The sequence below is a fragment of the Lipomyces oligophaga genome (assembly GCF_038497815.1).
Source record: "Lipomyces oligophaga strain CBS 7107 unplaced genomic scaffold V1516scaffold_1, whole genome shotgun sequence".
Lineage (NCBI taxonomy): Eukaryota > Fungi > Ascomycota > Lipomycetes > Lipomycetales > Lipomycetaceae > Lipomyces > [Lipomyces] oligophaga.
The window spans coordinates 1531487-1545529 of record NW_027117785.1 but is presented as its reverse complement, the minus strand read 5'-3'; the positions used below and the strand labels follow the sequence as shown (position 1 = coordinate 1545529).

General features: G+C 43.0%; 4 protein-coding genes across 4 annotated transcripts; 2 read left to right on the top strand and 2 right to left on the bottom strand.

The window, feature by feature from the left end:
• Positions 1 to 7871, bottom strand: V1516DRAFT_668782 (uncharacterized protein). Its single transcript, XM_066921059.1, has 7 exons — positions 5277 to 7871; positions 5070 to 5228; positions 3814 to 5015; positions 3593 to 3764; positions 708 to 3544; positions 344 to 652; positions 1 to 285 (listed from the first exon to the last, which is right to left on the bottom strand). The coding sequence occupies exons 1-7, from the start codon at positions 7654 to 7656 to the stop codon at positions 157 to 159; spliced, it is 7188 nt and encodes a 2395-aa protein (XP_066780048.1). The 5' UTR covers positions 7657 to 7871; the 3' UTR covers positions 1 to 156.
• Positions 7872 to 8091: 220 nt separating this feature from the next.
• On the top strand, positions 8092 to 8676 carry V1516DRAFT_661937 (Prefoldin subunit-domain-containing protein; the record flags this gene model as incomplete). The annotated part of the gene is made up of 4 exons (XM_066920409.1): positions 8092 to 8106; positions 8185 to 8375; positions 8431 to 8501; positions 8555 to 8676. The coding sequence occupies 4 exons, from the start codon at positions 8092 to 8094 to the stop codon at positions 8674 to 8676; spliced, it is 399 nt and encodes a 132-aa protein (XP_066780047.1).
• Positions 8677 to 9155: 479 nt separating this feature from the next.
• Positions 9156 to 12422, top strand: V1516DRAFT_661936 (RIC1-domain-containing protein; the record flags this gene model as incomplete). Its single annotated transcript, XM_066920408.1, has 7 exons — positions 9156 to 9359; positions 9431 to 9723; positions 9777 to 10023; positions 10068 to 10264; positions 10312 to 10669; positions 10725 to 11726; positions 11784 to 12422. 7 exons carry the CDS (start codon positions 9156 to 9158, stop codon positions 12420 to 12422), a joined length of 2940 nt encoding a protein of 979 aa, XP_066780046.1.
• A 10-nt stretch (positions 12423 to 12432) lies between these two features.
• On the bottom strand, positions 12433 to 13924 carry V1516DRAFT_668774 (spfh domain band 7 family protein). The gene is made up of 4 exons (XM_066921058.1): positions 13662 to 13924; positions 13399 to 13588; positions 13204 to 13346; positions 12433 to 13148 (listed from the first exon to the last, which is right to left on the bottom strand). The coding sequence occupies exons 1-4, from the start codon at positions 13862 to 13864 to the stop codon at positions 12551 to 12553; spliced, it is 1134 nt and encodes a 377-aa protein (XP_066780045.1). The 5' UTR covers positions 13865 to 13924; the 3' UTR covers positions 12433 to 12550.
• Between the last annotated feature and the right edge of the window lie 119 nt (positions 13925 to 14043).

The following is a 14043-nucleotide window of genomic DNA, read 5'->3' as shown; positions in this document are numbered from 1 at the left end:
TAGAGCACTTGTCAAATCCCGTCCATATTATATACATAATTCTCAGATACAAAGAACCGAAATTCTCGGCGAAGGCAATGAAGCCGCGCTAATTCTTTTTGTGTAGTACAGAAATAAAAAGCAGTTAACATATAAAAAAGACCAGATACAAAAATTTTATGACCGAGGTCGCTTGTCTTCGGGTATCGGTCGCTCTAATAGTCGATCGCCGTTGATTGTCCACAAGAACAGTGTATTTCCGTCCGACGTCAGGATCTCACCCGTATCATCACTAATAGCTACGCTCTTTTCAACTAGTTAGCAAAACCAGCTTTTGCTTCATAGACTGGATATTGTAACTCACCTTAATAACAGCCTTATTGTGCTCCAATTGCCGTACAAAACGTAATCGATTCAAATCCCACACGATGGTCACACCGTCTTCAGACGCACTAACAATTGTGCTGAACGACCGGGATATTGCAAGGGAAACAATGGGACGCGTATGCCCACGCAAACAGGCTTTCAATTGAATGTCCATCGACTTCATATTACCCTGCATGCGCCATACGCAAATCATACAGTCATATCCTCCAGTCACTAGCGTACGCGGATCCGCAACTTTTACGCAAGTAAGATGATTCTGATGAAGTTTCTCAAAATGGCCAATCAGCTGGATTTAATGTTAAAATGTGAAAAATTAATGGCTGTTAACATGCATCACTTACTTTACCGCTTTCGATCAACTTGAACCGAATTCCGTCATCACTGTATCCCCATTCAACCATTCGATCGTATGAAGGCGGGAGAAATGCAGTAAACGAAGAATCAAATTGCTTCAGTAACCTTTCTCGATCGACTTTGAAAGGTGACAGAGAACTTTCCAATCGGCGCATCTCATTAACAGAACTGAGCATGTTTAGTAAAGAATCTGTGTCTTTGTCAACTTCAAATTTAGCTTGCCGCAAGACTTCTCGCTGTGGATGTGGTCGCGTAAAGACTTGGTGAGGGGTCTGCCCAAAATTATGAATTATACCAACCGTTGCCATTCGCTCAAGAGGATCCTCAATTTTATCAAGATCAATTGCCCCATGATAGCTTAAATGGTGGAACACGTTCACAGCTTCTACAGCAGCCTCACCACGCTGCTTAAACCCAAACACCAAATCAACCCACTCATGAAGATGCTGGCTCACGTAAGGACTCTCAAGCGCCTCTCTATTCTTTTCAATGAAAATCTTGGGATCTCCCTTTGCCCATGGAGGGAGCTCCACCGAATTTATTTCCTCACCACCTTGAAGGGTACCGAAATTGAATCCGTTGGAATTTTCAAGAAACTCTGCCAGATAAAAGAACTCCGGTATCAGTTCTCGAACATCTGCCATATTATCTCTGGACGCAGACTCCCAAGCTCTGCGAACAGAATAAAATAACCGATCCGCATGATCAAAATGACCTCCTTGGATCAATAAATACGACTGGACGAATGGTTCGAGACGAATCAAATACGACGAAACAATCATAGCTGAAGAAAAATGAGTCCCATAATGAAACGGCGGTGAGTTCGCGTCATCCAGCTCCGCAAAAGATTCATATCTGTCCCTGAATTCCTTTTCTCTGGAAGCAGTCTGCGCCCCCATAGGTTTCGACAGATCACGGAAAGTCGCGGGATTTGAAAGATCCAACTCTTCGCTCGTGTAGTCAGCAATCACCCAAGGAAATACCGGATATTGTGTCAGATCATTGTATGTTCTACCGGCCATGGTATTAATCAGCATTAAGTAGTAAAAATTAGAGATCTCACCGCGAACCCAGCGCCGAGTAACAAGATTGGAGTTTCCAGGAACAAAAACATTAGCAATCTTACCCAGCTGTCCCGCAAAGCTGCCCTGAAGAGACGGCTGCAAAGCGCTTCGCCAAAGTTCATCTGAAAACGCTGCGCCTGAATTACTATCACTGTTGGAAACCTTGTTGATAAGTTTGCTATGAATATGATCGCGTTCTTTCACAGACTGAGCAGTAATTAAAAAGCTGCGGCCGTCGGCAAAGAAAAATTCAAGCGCAACGTTCCTAAATAAAAATTGTCTTCTTGAAACGGCAACCAAGTCATCCAGTGCCCAATGACGAGTTTCATGATCACGTCGACTGTCCGACCGCTGTCTATGAGAAGCTCCCGCTATAGTTTGCAGATACTGGTCTCGCTCTTGAATAGGTGCCTCCCAAAGATTCACTATCTCGCGATTGCTGCGCTGAAAAAAATTGTCGATCAAATACAAATTTGATTGCCCTTGAATAAGAAGTCCTTCAATTGAATCTAGGCCAATTATCCTGCTCACATTCCACATCTCCACAGGTCTATCACCTTGTTCGAGACTCCGAATAACTTTTCGATTTTTATCTTCATATGCATCATCCTCCACTTCTTGTCCACGAGGGTCCTCAACGATTTCAAAACCGTCTTCACTTTCCACATTAATTTCCGTCGTATTTTGTTGTTCCGATCGGCCTGAGTTTGAATCTGTATTCGGTCTCGATGATCCCGAAGAATCGGCAAAGTCAAGATCTTCAAGGTCCTTGGTTACACGCTCTACAGCTCCTTCTGAGAAGCCAACGTTAGAATCTTCTTCTTTCGACAAATAATGTGAAATCCGATTGCGAGTATCAGGAATCATCTTCTTCCGCATACGATCTTTGCCTTCAGTCAAATCTAATCTCCATCGCTCAGGGTTGCCATCTGGAATGACTCCTAGAGGCCGTGTAAGATCTGCCTCGAGTTTGGCATACTCTGAAGACAAGAACATATATGTATCTTGTAAATCTTGTAAGTTTCGTAGACATTTCACATGCTCAGTATTATAAATTGCAACGATCCACTTCTTGAGCTCAAGTCTATGTTGTTGGTAATTCACGCGGGCGCTGGTCTCATCTTGAAGTGACTGGCGCAACCTCTCCCGGCGCTTTAAATTTCTGATCTTTGAGTTCTCGTCAATGATCTTATTCTCTGAAGCAACAAATATTTCCCACTCTTTTGAAACATCTTCCAGAAAAAATTCATCTAAAGCACTTCTGTTCTGATCAACCCATGCAAGGAAAGACACATTATCAACTTCGGTAAGCTTTTTGAATCCATTTGCCAGCTGTATGCTTTCCAGAGATTTGATGTTATCTAAAACAAGAGAAGCCTCGACTGGTCGGTGAACCAAAATCATCCGCCAAATGTTTGTAGCAGCTTCTCGTACATCCATATTCATATCCACCAATCGATTATACAATAGATAACAGACAACTTTTATCATATTATCTTCACTCAAAGCTGGAGAAAGAAAAATGTTTTGCCAGTAAAACAGACGCTCCAAGAATTTTGTTTTAACTGAAGGATCAGCCTCCTGGTCGTCTAGCTCGGACAATCGGAACAGGGCTAGTCGAACAAACGATGACCGGAGATTAGAAACAACTTGATGTGACACACGTACAGACCTCAATTTTTCAACGGCAGGCTGTTGCAGGTACTCAACAACCATTCCAATAAGTTCTAGTAATGGTTCGGCACCACCCAGAAACCAGCCTTGCCAATTAATATAAGCAAACTCCATAAATAGAAACTCAGACATACCATTAGAAACAGAGTCGGCCATCTGCTGCGCAAATTTGCCAAAATTTGAAAGCGTACGACTTTCTAGCAGGATCCTCATGTTTAAAGAAATTGAGGTATTGAGCTGCGCAATGGTATTCCGAAAAAGATAAGTTTCGAAATAAATCTGATATTCCTGGAACGTGGGCGGAATCTTATAAAGTCAGTACTATCGGGGTGAAAATAAAAAAGATAGAGCATACCAAGATTGAAACTGTCAATTCTGAGAAATCCTTTCTCGTTAAGACTTGTTCCACGAACACAGCAACCACCATTTCAAGCAATCCTTCAACTACTCTATTTATTGTGCCTTTCTTGATTTCATTCATATTTGGTCGTGTAGTGGAGTGAGAAGATTTGGTAGTTGTAGATGATGGAGTGATCGTATCTCTAGTAGATGATGGCGAAATAGAAGATTCTTCAGAAGCTACTAGCACGAAAGACGATCCACGACGGAATGAAGATGCGCGAGGACGCGATTCAAAAGTACCAAGTTGACTTCCGGAGGGACTGGTCCCGCGAATAGACTTCATGATCTGTGCTGGATTTCCACCTTTAGAAGCTGGCCGAACGACAATATCTCCAGAGTCCAAAGTAAACCCATTATCACGATATTGGAGCTCAATCTCTGGACTAACTGATTCAGTGTTACAGATCGCGGGAAACAAAATCCCCAAGATCTCTGAAATGAATATAGGTGTAGCGCAAAAATCTTGAAATGCCGGACATGAAGCATGCATTTCGCTGAAAAATTGCGTGAGCACCTGAAGATAATGCCCAAAGTTTTCAGTATTAGTGCTTTTCTGAGTATGAGTATTACCAAGAACGTTTTCGTCATTCTCGCTGTCATCATCATTACCCTCTGAAATAAGTGCGAGAGTACCAGCTTTCAACATCGATCCAAGAACAGTGAACACTTCAGGATATAGAACTGTTGCCTTCCCATTCTTCCGAAACATTTCTATCAATGAAAATAAATCTAATGTATCAGACAGCTCAATCGTAGCAGCGTCAATACCAAAAAGAATGGCTAAGCAGAGAGGCCATAACTGAGGAATATTCCATCTTGATTTCAAACGGTCTCGCATGATTATAAAACCTCCCGGACGCTGTGCGAACTTATTTACATAACTTGGACCATGTACCACTAAAAGCCGAGCAAGTATTCTTGTACCTGCGACGGCACCACGGGGATCGTCAAGAGAAATTAGAAATAAAACCCATTTGTTTGTAACTGTTTTCGCAAATCGTTTGATTGTGGAACTGGAAGATGTACAAAGAACATCTGTGAACGTCTGTAATACCATGAATCCAATATCTCTCATTTGTAATCCCTTTCCATCGGACTTGTCCAAAGCAAGCGACGATTGGCTTTTTGAGCTTGTTGCACTAGAAATAGAGGCATCTAAAACAATCAGAATCGGATAGACAAGTAATCGCCTGACAAAAATTGGCATACCTTCAGAAAATGAATAGACTATAAACAGAGACAGAGAGCGCATAACTTCAACAGAAGGGTTAGTATGGATTAATGACCTGAACGCTGGCAGAAAATGATTTATAGCATCCTTAGAAAATGAGCCTGATTTCAGACACTGAATAAATTTCTTTATAATTCCTGTAACAGTTAGTAGCCCTAATTCTGCATCACTTATCAGATCCTTACTCATTCTGTTTAAACGCTTTGAATTATACGCATGAAATTTACTTCCAACACCAAATACTATGAATTGTTCAAAGTAAAGCTTAAGTGTATCCGAATCTGCATTTCTCCAGATATCATAATCAACAATAAGAGTCTTGTACGCGACAGGACAAATTAGCAGTGACTGATTTTGATGCTTGAAATTAAAACCAACAAACTCGAGAACAATCTCAAGGAGTCTTTTGTTAACGATCCCTGGAACTTGTTTGAGTTTGATGATGTTGGCTAAAATAGCATATCCATGCACACGCTCCAAGTCATCAGAATTTCTCCAATTTTCTCGAACTATTTCAAATGCAACTGACAAAGCATTACACATCTGATCAGCAGTTTTGGCTAACTGAGCCATTTTCAAACCTAATGCAGATCCACCAACTCTCCATGCAGCATCATCTAGACAATTATGTACAACAGGTATTGGATCGCCAGAGCCAATACCCAAACCATGCAAAGTATTAAAAGCAATATTGATATCAGCAACGGCGGCATTTACTACTAGCAAATGATTTCGACCCAGCTGTATAACGCTTTTGGGAGGCTGTTTAAAACCATGGTCCTGTTGAAGTAATGTTGAATCGACGACGTTCCGACCGTGTATAGCAAGAAGAACTTTTGTTTCAGGTAGAATAGATGAAGCCCGACCACGAATAACACTTATAATATCACTTGACTCCTCACGTCCAGCATTCTGGCTCTCATTTCGAAGTGTGAGATTCGCAGACGCTTCATAGGTCTGGAAGCGAGCCAGCGAATCTTGGAAATTGCCATAGTATCGAGGCCCAAGACGGTAATGAACAGCCAAAACATCACCAGAAAGCAAGTCTTCGAAAACATTAAGAGAAGAGAGTCTCCAGGTGGAATGCGAGGGATTCAACCCAGGACCGGTTGACAAATCAGACGGAGTGCCGATAAAAGCATGAGGAAGTCCATCATTAGGTGGAAGCGAGGGATAAGGACATTTTGCAGACTCGATGAATTCGCCATTGACGTATAGTGAGGTCAAAGAGGATGTACTGCCAACGCGGGGCTTCTTGTGAAGAACGGAAATGAAATACCATTGGCCAGCTTGGAATGGAAACGCTTTGAACTTGATATAGCCCTTTGATGATCTGAGTGAAGTCTGTAGGATAAGAGTACGAGGCTCGTTTTCGAGATATAAAACTGTAAAGCATTTCTTGGAGTTATCTAGTATGCCGAGAAGCATTGTATGCTCTCCACTACCAAAAGTATCAAATTTGATCCAGGCTGTAATAGTGTACCCAGAAGATACCGGAGGGAAAGGACGATTGAGAGAGTTGATTTCGATTGTAGAATAGCCATGGAGCGACAGATCAAAAACAATGTGGTCAGGTTCGCGCGAGTTCCTGATTCCATCCAGCAATAGCAAAGCTACATCATCTGATTGAATAGCATGTCTAAAAAATTCTTTGGCAGTAGCTGTCTTGACACCCAGATGAATCAATGATTTGATCAATAGCTTGTATTCGTCTATGATTCTGGGATCTAACCCATTGTTATCCCACATCAGCGGTAAAACACGATCCATAATATCAGTTTTATAAATGGCAACCGCACTATAAATCGAAGAACGAGCTAGCGCAGTGAGGCCGACGACAGCTCCGACTGTTGTGTAAATATCTGAATTAGCAATCGTGATCAGAATGTCATGGATACAGGTAACGATAAACGGATTTCGAACAAAATCGCGTGAAAGGGAGGAATTGATACGGTCATGTAAAAGCATTATTATATCTGCAGGAGAGTGATCAGTAGGAAAGGTGGAAGACATGCTGCGAGACAGGGAGACAAATATGGCAGAGATAGAGAAGTCAGAAATCGCAAAAGCGAACAAGATTCCCAGAACTTGTCGGCAGTTGTGTTCGAGAAGTTCAGACTTTAAAACAGCATGTCTGATTTGTTCAACCCCTATTTTCTCCGCGAGATACCGATGATTCATACTGGAGTTCATGAGCGCGTCTGAGAAAATGTTGAAAACACATTTGAACAGCTCTGCGGCCACTGAGAAGTCCTCATCCTGATCAGCGGGAACGGTTGTGTTCAGACAGGCAAAAACCGCCTCAAAACCACCTGAGAGCCGAAAAATATCTTTAGATTCTGGAATCTCGACGAGAATGCGTTGTAGCTCATATAGATCGCGAAGTCGGGGTCCAATATCTTGGGTCGACCCCAGGGACTCGATCAGCGCGCGAACGGGGTGCGGAGCCGCGGAAGCCGTGACAGTGGAGACATCTGAGGTGGCTATACGAACAGGTCTAATAGGTGATCTCGAACGGCTCGTCTGCGCACTGGCTGAGGATGGAGCGAAAACAGGGTTTACCATCGCCGGTCTGCGAGACCGAAGGACATCTGCCGGCGGATGCAGCGCAAGCTAAGGAAGATGAAGCGCAGAACCGCCTCGGGGAGGAATTCGGGACCAAAGATTCAGAACCAAAGCAATCTGTGTAATTCACACGGATACTAAGACACGCAATAATACTAAAAAAGACCGATAAAATTGCGGTATCTAATTCAATGGCCGCGATGATCGTGTTATAGTAGCTATGCTTGGTAGAAAGCACCTCAGTAAGCCTGAGGTCGGGTATCAGGCTCTGATGCTGTCCAGTGTATTGGTCATGTGATATAATCATGTGACTACGTGAACTGATCAGGAAGAAGGAGCTAAGAAGACAATTAGATGGTAATGAGAAGGAGGTACAACAGCGAATAAGAACAAAGCTGGTGGCCACGGTGTTATACGACGGTGTAGTTAAGAGATATGAGTCTTCAAATGGTGCGTACTTTCTAAACAGGGCCCTACAAACGCGAGTGGCAAGTGATCAAACTCGGTTCAAACTAACAAAAGTAAAAGCTGCCTGCGGGCCAGGAGAATACAGATGTCCAGGTCTCGTGGGAAGACCAGTCGCGGATTAATGTATTTTCGAAACTCAATGCACGACTTTCAAATTTAGAAGATGAGTGCCAGCTATTCAGAGATCGAAAGGAATATTTAGACGACGTGAGCATGGAGATAGAGTTAGTTGATGAGGATGAAGTTTTACCGTGCGTATATTTCTGTTTATCTGAACTATCTATTAGGACACTAATGGTTTGGAAGATACAAAATAGGAGATGCATTCTATTGGCTCAAGCAATCTGAAATTGTAGAGTTACTTGAAAAGGAATCAGGTACATTTTGGACGAACCGGTATTAGAGATGAGTGACTAACACAGATCACTAGAGAGTACAGATACTAGACTGGAAGAGCTTGACGGGAAGGTACGGTCAACAAAGAGCGAGATGGACGTTCTAAAGTCGGCATTATATAAAAAGTTTGGAAAGGCAATCAATCTGGAAAAATGAGAGCATGCATCATGAATCACTTATTTGACTGCTTTCGTTGTATTTTATTCGTCAATAGTGGTCTCAAACATGATTTTATCATTGATTTTGGCTTTTTTCGGTTTTTTTCGTTAATTTCGTTATTTTTCCCTTGTTTTTCTCATTTTCTTCCGTTTCCTGTAAATTTCTATATTTTAATCTTATGAAATTCATAATCTTCACAGCAGTTAATCTACCTTAGATCTACGACCCCCAGAACTGCCACAATCACAGCGCTGTTCAAGCTAGCCCACACTATCGGTCGTGGGTCCTCTCCCTGGGCTCCACTGCGTGTCGTACCGCAACTTACTAAACTGTACTCTACTTGTTTCAATTCTAAAGATTTTCAGAATGACCGATCTACGCTAGATCGACCAGCTCCTCGAATTTGCAGAATCTTTTGTGATTTATATTCCCGGAACGAGAACGCGTCAACCGAAACCAGATACCGCGTTTCGATCATGTATTGGCCGGTCTCTACTCCCCGCGTGTTTTCGCTGCCGAGCATACCGGTCTCGTCTTTTCATGCATTTGATGATTCGGGCCTGAAAGGAGAAAGATACATTGTGGACGCAACGGATCCTATTGTCACCGTCAAGTTTGCGCGAAGTGGGTCCATTGTGGGCGTTTTGACCCGGACAGTGCTCTACGTTTATCAAAGTAAGGTATGTTTTTACACAGACATTGAAATCTTATTTTGCTTTATTTTCTTTGACCCTCTGACACGGGGAATTAGCCATTCGTGCCGATAGCTGCTGTTGTCCGTACGGAAACTTCATTACAAAATTATGGCGAGAACATCAACCTGTTGATCAGACCTGATAGCCAACTCTTTATCGTGCAAACTGCGGCCAGTTACTTCATGACATACGCGATCATTGCCAATTCTAGTGAACGAGTAGACCGCTTTGTCTTCGATAATGGAAGCTCAATAACTTATGTACTTCCTGGTCCTGGTGAGGAGAACGGTGTCTTCGCTCTAGGTGTTAAATTTAGAATGGTAATAAAGGTCGACGCTGGAATCGAATGGTAAGACTATATCCAGTATTTAACTAAATTAGCTGATTTTGACTTGGGACTAGTGCGCTTGCCTTGGAAGATGAGCTTTTGGTGATGACAACCACACCTCCGGCCACTCAGCTGATTCGGTGGGTCCCAGATAGTAAAGGTGGTCCTCAGACGCGAACTCAGTTGTTTACTCACATGGATTGGTACGACTGCAATGAGCGAGTCGTTAGTGTCGTCTATGAAAGAGCTATGGGTTTATATGGTTGGATCAGCCAAGACGGACGAGGGTGGGCTGTCGTCATGAATAATCCCAGTAACAATGTGAGTATCTTTTCTATGCTTGCCTCAGGAACTAATTTGTCAAGACTGAAAAGATAGAAAAGCCAGAGAAGTCAGAGAAATCAGCAAGATTACAAATATTCAATGGCTTCTGCTTAAGCGAAGAAACAGACAACACGTCCACACAGGCCGCGGTAACTGCAGACAAGAAAACTTCATGCTCGTTTCTCCATAAAATTGCCATCAACTCAAGGTTTAGTTTGATTGGAGTCGCTTTGAAAGGGTATGTAGAATTTTGTTGCTCGCAAATTACAGATCTGATATTTTTAGTGGACTCATACAGATATACAACGTCAAAGATTATTCCGGTCATATCCCTCTTCTTAAGAAAATCCCAGCTCCATTCACATCTTTTGGGGATATTACGGTGATTAGTTGGTCGCCGGACGGATATGCTTTGTTTGTTGGATATGAAAGCGGTTGGGCTCTTTATTCTGTGTATGGTACACTACAAGCTCATTCGTCAATTTCAGAAGATTTCAAAGGAATCAGAGAGGCATGGCTAGATGGCATTCGAGATGTTGCTTGGTCACCAAATGGAGATGAGATTCTAATGATTCCAAACGGTAGTTCCGAAGTTTGCGTCATGGAGTTTTCGAGATGGAGCTTAAGCAATACTTATAACTACGTGAGTTTTTGTTGTGGCTAGATTGATTATGTGGACAATAATTGACAGATTACAGGATAATCTACAGAGGGCATTGCTACACACAAATGAGAAGCTACTATTATATCGGGGTCACGAACAGTCTGATTTAACGACAATTTCTCATGAAGCTATTCTATGGCAAGAGATTGCCATTCCATATTCTTACCTGACACAAAATTGGCCGATACAGCATACCTGCATTTCAGGAGATGGCAGATATCTTGCGTTGTCAGGAAAACATGGACTAGCGCATTACAGTGTATATTCGGGTCGGTGGAAGTTTTTCGCCGATGAGCGAATGGAGAGCGAGTTTAGCATGCATGGTGGCATGCTGTGGTATGACAAGGTTCTCATTGCCGCTGTAACGACGGACCGCAACATACATGAAATTCGCGCCTATTCTCGAGACAATGAGCTAGACGACTCCTTAGTCTTGTGTTCGCAGGCGATGCCTACATCGATCATCTTGATGTCTCTAGTGGGCGACTCATTATTAGTCTATGGGTATAACAATACTTTGTACCAGTTTGTGATTGACCAGAGCGCATTTCAGTTTAGTCTGGAATTAGTAGGACAAGTTTCATTTGCGGGAATTGTGCATGCGCCTGCGCGAGTGCGGGCAATCAATTGGATATTACCTGAGGAGCAAATGAAGACGGGCGATCCTTATAATGATGTGAGTCTGGCAACAGTGTTGTTTCTAATAGATGGGAAACTCGTGATGTTATATCCTATTATTCAAGATGAGTTACGATATGATATGAAAGTTCTCCGACAAAATGTCGAATACTATACGATAGTCAGCAAAGGATTGCTGAAAAATAGTATATGGGCGTTTGATGGAACCGATGTAATTGTGTGGCTGGATGTGATGTTGAATCTGTCAAAAGATGATACAGTGCCCGAACCAATACGGATCGAAGTTGATTTTTATCCACTCTCGTTTCTGTTTGAGAAGGGCATTATCATTGGATTGGAGTCCAATGTTGTCCGAAGACGGAATGTACAGTTTTCGTATTCTACCAATACCACTAGAGTAAGTTACTCATTTCATTTCGCGCGCGCCTTTAGACAGTAATACTAACAATTTTAGACACATCTTTTCATTCATCAATTGTTACGGTATTATTTGAGTACAGGGCGAGAAGCAGACGCCTTGAAGACGGCAAAGTCATTTCAACATTTGGAGTATTTTGGTCATGCGCTAGAGATGATGCTACATAATGTACTTGACGAGGAAGCAGACTCACCTCCGCCTTTAGAAAAAGCGTTGCTCCCGAAAGTGATCACATTCCTCCGGAATTTTCCAGAGATGCTGGATGTGCTTGTCGGCTGCACACGGAAGACAGAGGTAGCGTCATGGCATGTATTGTTTGATATAGTTGGCTCGCCCAAAGATTTGTTTGAGAGATGTATGTCAGAAGGTCGGCTCAAGACTGCAGGGGCGTATTTACTCATTCTACATACAATGGAGCAGCTGAAGGATTCTTCGTCGGATATGATTAGGCTCTTTTCTGCAGCAGTAGAGACCGGTGACTGGGATCTTTGCAAAGAGCTTGCGCGATTTTTAGCAGCTTTAGACGACTCTGGTAATACGCTCCGACGAGCACTGCAAAGTCTGAATCTCATGAATAGCATTGATCCGGTATCCTCAGCGAAGGATGATGATTTAGCGCTGACAATCAAAATGGCTGACGAGCGTGCGAAAAGTCTGCATCTTCCCGAAGATTAGTGTATGATAGTTTAATATGAATATGAACAAAAACAGATTTTTTTAAATGGAAGAAAAGGGCGCAACATCCCGCAGGAGTGATATTGAATTATATGCTAAAAGGAGATAAATTTTACAATTAAGAACAATCATGGCTTTTCAGGACTAGCAGACTGTGACTTCACAGGAGCAGTTCCAGACAGCTTTTCTGCAGGTTGGGTAGTGCTCGACGGCTGGACCTTATTTAGAATGGACATGCCGCCAGCAATCCAGCTTCCGAGATCACTTATCTGGGAAGGCAGCACAACGGTGGTTGATTCTTTGGCCAAATTTGAGAACGCATCAACATACCGCTCAGCCACTTGAAGCGAGACAGCTTGTTGACCATGAGAAGACGACTGGAGTGCGGCTGAGATCTTTTTGATACCCTCCGCGGTCGCCTCGGCCTTGATTAGGATGCCCTGAGCTTCACCAGCAGCTTTATTGATAGTCTCCGTTTTTTCGGCCTCGGAGGCGAGAATGACGGATTGTCGTTCACCTTCAGCGATGTTTATAGCCGACTGGCGTTGACCTTCAGATTCGAGAATCTCAGCCCGCTTCGACCTTTCGGCAGAAACTTGACGGTGCATAGCCTGCAGAACGTTAGCGGGAGGATGGATATCTCGGATCTCGTAGCGGAGACATTTCACGCCCCAGTCGGTCGCAGCCTCATTGATCGCTTCGGTGATGTGTGAATTAAGTGCTTGTCTAGATGTTATTCATTTAGTAGACGCTTGGGAGGTTCTCGGGTTAAAATTCATACCGCTCTTTCAAAACATGATCAAGTGTCATCTGACCGATCTCGCTTCTCATTGTAGTCTGCGCCAGCTGCTGAACAGCATAGTCAGCATCTTCAACGCCATAGCTGGCCTTATAAGCATCGGTAACTCGAATATATAGAACGCCCTTCATCATTAGTTACATATTTCGTGGTCTACCGAGTTCAAACGAAACATACATCGATGTCCAACGTCACATTGTCAGCCGTGATGGCACTCTGGCTCGGAATCTCAAACGCAGATTCTTTCAAAGACTTCACATATTTTATCTGATCTAAGAAAGGAACCAGAATAGCCAGACCAGGCTCTAGTATCCGATGGAACTTGCCCATTCGTTCCACTACCCATGCTTGTTGTTGAGGTACGAACCTAATGAGTTAGCGGACCTAATCCAACCAAACAACTTGTCCACGCAAGCTAATAAACACTAAGTCATACTTACTTGATGATCGTGTTCGCTGGCAACTGCTGCGACTGGAAAAAGTTAAGCCCAGATCCGCCGGCTCGACCAATAGAGGAAGCCTCTCGCCGTGATCCATTCAAGTAGGCCACTAGACTCGATGGGCGACCACTTGTCGTTCTAGTTCGCGCTGCCGCTGCTGCTGCTAATCTCAGATAACTTGTGGTAGGTCTGGATAACGACATAGCTTTAAATGACTTTCTTTTTCTTATCTGGATTAGAAAATTATAAAATTCTGCTTTGGTGATCCTTGAAAGAATCTAAATAGAATCTGTCCTGCTCGATGGAATTGAGCGGATCGTCATCTTTTACTCCGGGTAACAGGAAATTGGATCCCAAGAGCTTAGCTAGCTATTGAAGGAGA

Coding starts and splice junctions, on each gene's coding strand:
- V1516DRAFT_668774 (XM_066921058.1), bottom strand. CDS start 13,864: ATGTCGTTATCCAGACCTACCACAAGTTATCTGAGATTAGCAGCAGCA. Junction 13,589..13,661: donor CCAGCGAACACGATCATCAA/GTAAGTATGACT, acceptor CTAACTCATTAG/GTTCGTACCTCAACAACAAG. Junction 13,347..13,398: donor ATGTGACGTTGGACATCGAT/GTATGTTTCGTT, acceptor CTAATGATGAAG/GGCGTTCTATATATTCGAGT.
- V1516DRAFT_668782 (XM_066921059.1), bottom strand. CDS start 7,656: ATGGTAAACCCTGTTTTCGCTCCATCCTCAGCCAGTGCGCAGACGAGC. Junction 5,229..5,276: donor AAAGCGTTTAAACAGAATGA/GTAAGGATCTGA, acceptor TAACTGTTACAG/GAATTATAAAGAAATTTATT. Junction 5,016..5,069: donor AGTCTATTCATTTTCTGAAG/GTATGCCAATTT, acceptor TGATTGTTTTAG/ATGCCTCTATTTCTAGTGCA.